The 6294-nt window shown below is 37.3% G+C and overlaps 2 protein-coding genes across 3 annotated transcripts in view; both read right to left on the reverse strand.

Moving 5' to 3' along the window:
* tnnt2a (troponin T type 2a (cardiac)) overlaps positions 1-3038 on the reverse strand; it is an 8140-nt gene extending 5102 nt beyond the window's left edge. Inside the window, exons 1-6 of one of the 2 annotated variants that reach the window (XM_014017975.1) lie at positions 2930-3038; positions 2783-2848; positions 2575-2585; positions 2170-2190; positions 1965-2003; positions 1121-1174 (exon numbers count right to left, since the gene is read on the reverse strand). In XM_014017975.1, coding sequence (XP_013873429.1) covers positions 1121-1174; positions 1965-2003; positions 2170-2190; positions 2575-2585; positions 2783-2811 — 154 coding nt within the window. In that variant the 5' untranslated portion in view covers positions 2812-2848; positions 2930-3038. Of the gene's footprint in view, positions 1-1120; positions 1175-1964; positions 2004-2169; positions 2191-2574; positions 2586-2773; positions 2849-2929 lie in introns of both variants that reach the window. The other variant, XM_014017967.1, reaches the window with a different exon arrangement.
* Positions 3039-3303: 265 nt separating this feature from the next.
* Positions 3304-6294, reverse strand: part of lad1 (ladinin) — a gene marked incomplete in the record, with an annotated part of 14599 nt that continues 11608 nt past the window's right edge. The window contains 4 exon segments of the mRNA XM_014017958.1: positions 3304-3803; positions 3941-4066; positions 4424-4510; positions 4623-4757. Coding sequence (XP_013873412.1) covers positions 3968-4066; positions 4424-4510; positions 4623-4757 — 321 coding nt within the window.

The raw sequence follows: 6294 nt of genomic DNA on the forward strand, positions 1-6294 counted from the left end.
ATACACTGCAAAAATTAGCTATCTAAAAATAAAATCAAAACACTATATAATAATTTGAATCTTCAGAAATTAAATGAAATAACTTGCCAGTGCAGTAAAACAACTGAAATAAGAAAAATATCTGGGTAAAGATGAATAATCTCACACATTCTGCAATTGTTTAATTTCAAAACAAGATCTAAAATACTTTTTTTTGGCTGGATATAAGACTGTAAGAGTTGGTTAGTTGGACAGTTATTGCATTGTAACAGCACATATTTTGTTCAAACTGCTCGAGTCATGAATCWATCACGTAGCTATAAAAATTCTTTGACTAAGGTATGCAGAAGGTGTTTCTCGGCAGACGTCATATAAAAAAATTTCCGGCTGATGATGCTGCGTAAATGTAGCTGCAGCGACAGTTGCCCTGTTTTAAACCGATTCGCTACCAAAAGGAGACTAGCCGAGCTACGCAGACTCAAGAGTCGAACAAAACTTATTGTCTAAAAACAAGACTAGATTGTTTCTGACCAGTCTGGTGACAGCTCARCATGGCCGCCTTGAGCGATGCACTACTTGATTGCTTTTATTTCAGTTTGTTTTTCACATTAAATCACATCAGTGATTTCTGAGCCAGTCAAAAGGTCATTTTCTTCCAGTCTGATATGCAACACATCCAGGAACTATGCCTCATAGGCCACGGCAGCGTGAAGATAGGGATGAGGCATAAAAACAAGAAAGGTTACTAACAGGCCTCCCTTTTTGGTGTGACAGAAGAGAGAGAGTGAATCTGACTAATGATTGAGAGCCTCGGGGTTGGGAGGGATCAGAGGCCTGTAGATGAATCTCAAGTTACTGCGTCTGGTTTGCCTAAGTAAACATGTCCGTGTGACTTCTCAGGACTTGCTGACTGTCACATTCCAACCTGAAAYGCACTTTTAACAGCAGCTTATCGTCCACGTCTGCTGCAACTGTTGGTTATGGGTGGAAGCATTAATCATCACCATTTAGTTGTCAGCATATGACCAACGCCAGACATGGTTGTTGTCTTGTTTGCTAATCTCTGGCAAGCTCTCCGACAAGCAGTCAGAGGCAACAAGACAGCATTGTTCCCTGTTTTTGAAAAAAAAAAAAGGCTCACCTTGTTCCTCATCAGCCTCCTCTGCTGCTGCAGATTCCTCCTGTGCAGCCTCTGCTGGCACAAAAAGAAGTTGTAATCACATAGTGAGAGATTTTCTTTGTTTTTTTTTTGAAGTCACGGAGTTTGACGTTGACTCATCGCCCTTATTTAATGTGCTGTTTTTCTTTTTGTCAGTGATCTGTTGTTTTTTTTTCCAAAAGTTCACAATGAGGGTGAAAAGATAAATTGTAAAAAAAAATCTGTCGCACATTTGTTTTGCTCATTTTGTTTTTCTCTAAAGGAGGAAGTTTGTACCATATTTTCACTTTTATTTAAATTTTTGAATTGGTTCGGTTGTTGGTGTAATGCTACACCCCAGAGTGATTAAAAGTTTGTGCAAAATGAGCTCCACGCCTTTATTTAAAGCTTGCAACACTCCAAGAACTGGTAAAGTGTGTTTYCTGGTGGCGTGTTTGAAACGACACCCTCAGCGGATTAACACTAAAACAGAAAAAACACACTGAAATGTGGGCACAACACTTATTTAAGACATGCATTTGACTAAATATGTCGATTTTCAAGGATTCAAGGAAGTTTTATTGTCATCTGCAACACRCATAAATGTGGTTTTTGCTTGGTTAATATAAATATGTAAAATTCCGGGTTGATTGGCAAATTAAAACTCAAGTTAAAGTGTTTTATAACTCCATTTAAATATTGTTTTTTAACATATTTTCTTTGTTTTTAGTGAGCTTCATTTTATCTCTGATTGTACAGAAAAAAGACATCTTAATGAGGAGTTCAAATCGTTTAAATCAGCTTGATAATTGCTTTTTAAATCCCATTTCAAACACAAAATCCCCACCTTCCTCAGCCTCTTCGTCCTCCTCTCCTCCCTGCTCTCCTGGTTGAACGAAGCAAAGAGCTGATGAGCTGAAGTCAGTTTAACAGAAGTCACATAACTTTCAGGATCAGCGTGAGTAAGGTTTGATAAGTTGYATAGAGACAAAACCGACAAACCATTTACTGAGTCTCATTTATCAGCGTCAGAACTTAAAGGATGTCAATACCTTCAGCAGCCGGCTCCTCTTCTATTGTTCCAGGAAGACGAGGAGAAAAAAAGAACAATCCATACAGGAGGAAATCATAAAGATAAATGCAAACTGTGGTTTCACAGCAACCACTGGTGTATATACAAGACAACTGACTCTGATGCTATCTTGACTTACCAACCAAAAAAAAAAAACACTGAGCAACATCAATCGTTTCTACCTGCAGACTCATTCTGAGCTGACAAACAAGCTGAACCTCTTCAATTTCACTTTTCATTCACAAGAGACTAAGAAGAAGGTTTTAAGCTTCTTTCAGYGTAGTTATGAACACAGCAGCAGCAGGTTGCTATAAAAAGCACCACTGGATTACTCTAAGAAAACATCATGGTGGCATGATTGTGTGATGATTGTTGAGGTCTTTACCTTCCTCGACCCTGTGGAAAAACAAACATGTTAGTTTAAAACTGTCATCACTCAAAAAAAGAAGAAGAAAAAAGAAAAGGCAGAAATACATCAGAGTGTGACATCTGCTCAAAAGTTAAAGCTGTCAGGAAAACAGATGTAAGACTATCAAGAGTTACAGTCATGGAGACACAAGACAGACACAACAGAAAGAACACACTCCTCATACTCCTCCACCACTTCCTCGTTGTCCGACATGGTTGGGCACGTCCGGGCGAGCAGCAGGGGGGGAAATCTGAATATCAAACGTAGACACTTTTAATCCCACCTGGAGGTTTTTTTTTTCTTGCATCACAAACATTTATTATAAACTCACCTGAGGATTCAATAGAGGGAAGAAGAAAAGAGGATGATGGGCACCCTGAATGTGCAGCTGCCTTCACTGGCAACAAAGCAAGGTGAGAGTCAGAGCTGGTGTCAYGGGAGGAAAAGGTTCTAGGGCCCACTTGTTGTGTTATTTATAACTTTTTAGATAACGTGTCCAAACGTTTCCAAAAAAGGCTGCTGTGGAAGCATGAAGGGCCCAAAGCATCCAAACAAAGGCACATACAGGATCACCTTTAAATGGCACGCGGCCGCTGATAAAACTCAGGCATGCATCTCTTATCCACTTCCTCCGCCCTCTGAGATAAGCAGAATGATCTGCTTTTAATAAAACCATAAACGCCATAAAAAACTCACTGCAGACTTTTGTCAAAGTAAAACATTTTATTCCTTGAAAAGGCAAAGTAYGCCTACAAGTCCAGAGAGTGGTTCGAACTTTTTATTTATGTATTTATTTATTTATTTTTAATTTAATTACAACTCCAGCATTCAGTAAACATTGTAGCGTAAAGACTTTCACCTGTTTAAAGTGCTTGAGAAATGAATTATTTAAAAGATAAGACCAAAAAAGAGCTGGAAAAAAATGTCAACAAAAATCTTTGCCCTTTCATTAACCTTCCCAAGTTGCCTCCAACTTTGTCTTTACTCATTAAACAGCTTTCTCTTTTATTTTGAAATAYGAAGAAAAAGCAACGCAAAAGTACCAGACAACAGCCTCCAAACTGTAAAATATTTAGCCTCCCATCAATTATCTAAAGCAAAGTCTTTGCATCAGTTCATCTTGTGGACTTAATGCAGTGAAGATTTCTCGAAGAAACAAAAAGGTCAGTCATGGCATCCAATAGCAATCCAAGTCTTTGGCTCCTCTGTAAACAGACAGACGAGAGTTAATCATTTCAAATGTTGGACATAAACTTATTGTAAGGCATAACGACATAAGCCTAAAGAGCAAAGACTACACAAGTAATTGYTGGTTCTCTTTGTTCAGTATCAGTAGACTTAACTGTTAGACTTTACAAATGTCTGTCCATCACTTGTAGATTTTTCCAGGGGTGCCTTTTGAGACGCTTTCCTCCCCTCTGTTCTCAAACAGGCTCCTTTTACTGCTGATGTCCACATGTCTCAAGTCCTGCAAACAGGAAGTGACAGATTAGCCAAGATGAAAAAGCAAACAAACAAACAAAAAAAAAGAACAACTAACAAAACAAAACTGCAGTGTGCTATATAAGCTGTACTAAAATATTGCGTGTGTAAAGAATAATAAGCAAGCTGTAAGTAGCTGTAATTTATTTCACTGATCTCAATTTCAACACAATTACCCAAAGTCCCTTTTTTTAACAGAAATACTTCGATTTTGAACATCAAAAATACTAAAATATAAGCAGAAGAAATCAGCTCCTGCAGGAAGAGTGAAGAGTGTTGCTGCCCCCTGGCGTCCAAATGGTGCAATTACACAATGACAGGCAGCCTGAAGAAGTGGTCTTACCAGACTGATTGGAGAGCCAGGTTGGTTGTTTTTGTTGAGCCAGTGGTTGACCCGATCTGACATTCCTGATGTGAAGCTTCTAAATTCCTGATAAAAACAAATATGAGATTTATTTATTTTTTTAAATTAAAGTCTTTATACATCTAACAGAGAGCCAAAAGAATAAATAAATATAATRTATTGTGAAAAACAAATTTACTTGTCTGGAAGCTCCAGGACTGGTAAGGTTCTGATCCTTCTCGTCTTTCTCAAAGAGGCTTCTTTTCCTGGAGACTTCTTCCAGCAGGACCAGGGTCCTCTGGGTCACATCTGGAGACCGAGCCACTTCAGATTTCTGAGGACAAACAGGAAGCAGAACTGATGTCGACAATGAAGCCACCATTCTCTGTAAATCCACTACTGTGCTGTGTAAACCTTTGGTTTTAAATGATCATTACGTTTTTTTTTCTCAGTTCAGAAAAAATCTCATGAAGAATTCAAAATAAAAGATGCAGGATGACAACAAAGATAATCAAAAACGCTGAAACTAATTACATCACATCACTGAAAGGTTGGCACAAAGGAGGCTGAACAATAATAATCGTGTACAAATAAACTCAAAGGGTTTTCTTTTTTGTTTTGACTTGTTTTGTGCAAAATACTTAGGGAACGCATTAGTCAAGAAGTCAGAGCTTGAAGTCATTTGTTCAACACATTTTGAGCAAATAATTTTTTATGYATTTTTAAGTTTTGCAACACAAAAATTTGATGATGATGATGATGATGTACATTTTCACTGATTCCATTATACATTAAAAACCCAGATGATAAAAAAATCATTACAAATAAAACCAGCTTTTTAAAGAAACAATCRTACCAGTGTTTCCAAAGTTCAGATGTGTAACATATATGTTGTAGTAATGCTGTATACAGCATTAGTCAACGTTAAGATGAYTCCATTACCAGACTCACTGAGTCGACAAATAAACTTACATAAAGAATTTCTTAAAACATTTGACACCTAAACTGAAAAAGTGTAAAACCCAAATGGAGCTTTAAATGTCTGATGTCTATAAGAAAAAAATCATCTGCCTTAAAATAAAAATGATCATATCAATGTGAGAAATAAAAAAAAACAGGAAGTATTTGAGTAAAAATAAGTTCTAAACAACTAAAACACATAATTCAGAGAGAATTAAAATTGGCACAAAAAGGCACTTTCCAGTTTCTTTCAATTTATGGTTTTGTTTTTATTATTATTTTATAACATGTGTGTGGACGGGTTTTTCCTACAACGTAGAGACAATTTTCCCCTAAAAAGGACCGAAGTGAAACCCCTAATTTTGCATTTGGACCTGTGGGGACCTGGCATTGGTCCCCACGGGTCCAAATGCAAATTACAGGGGTGGGGTTAGGTTTAGGACCAAGGTTTAGGTTAGTTTTAGGGTCAGGTAAGGTACCTGTGAGGTTAATTAACTCATAAACTCATCTTCTCATATTCTTATCTATTCTTTTGTATCTGCATACCTTTCTGACTGTCAGAAACKTAATGACCTTTTTCTCCATCACTGTACCTCGCTTCTCATCATTGTGTCTATATTCTCCCCCATAGAACTCTGTCACTTCATTTTTGGACCACAATGGAAATAAGTGTTTCTCACTTTCTTGTGTTATCCAAGTACTAATAATGAATGTACTAGATGTGTATGTACATGCATTATTACTGCTAAATAAAATCAATCAGTTTTAGGCTATATGGTCAGGGTTAGGCTATAAAATCTAAAAAAAAAATGAATGCAAGTCAATTGAAGGTCCCCACAGGTTTAAGAACAAACACGTGTGTGTGTGTGTGTGTGTGTGTGTGTGTGTGTGTGTGTGTGTGTGTGTGTGTG

The sequence above is a fragment of the Austrofundulus limnaeus genome, unplaced genomic scaffold (genome assembly GCF_001266775.1).
Source record: "Austrofundulus limnaeus strain Quisiro unplaced genomic scaffold, Austrofundulus_limnaeus-1.0 Scaffold3, whole genome shotgun sequence".
NCBI classification, from domain to species: Eukaryota; Metazoa; Chordata; class Actinopteri; order Cyprinodontiformes; family Rivulidae; genus Austrofundulus; species Austrofundulus limnaeus.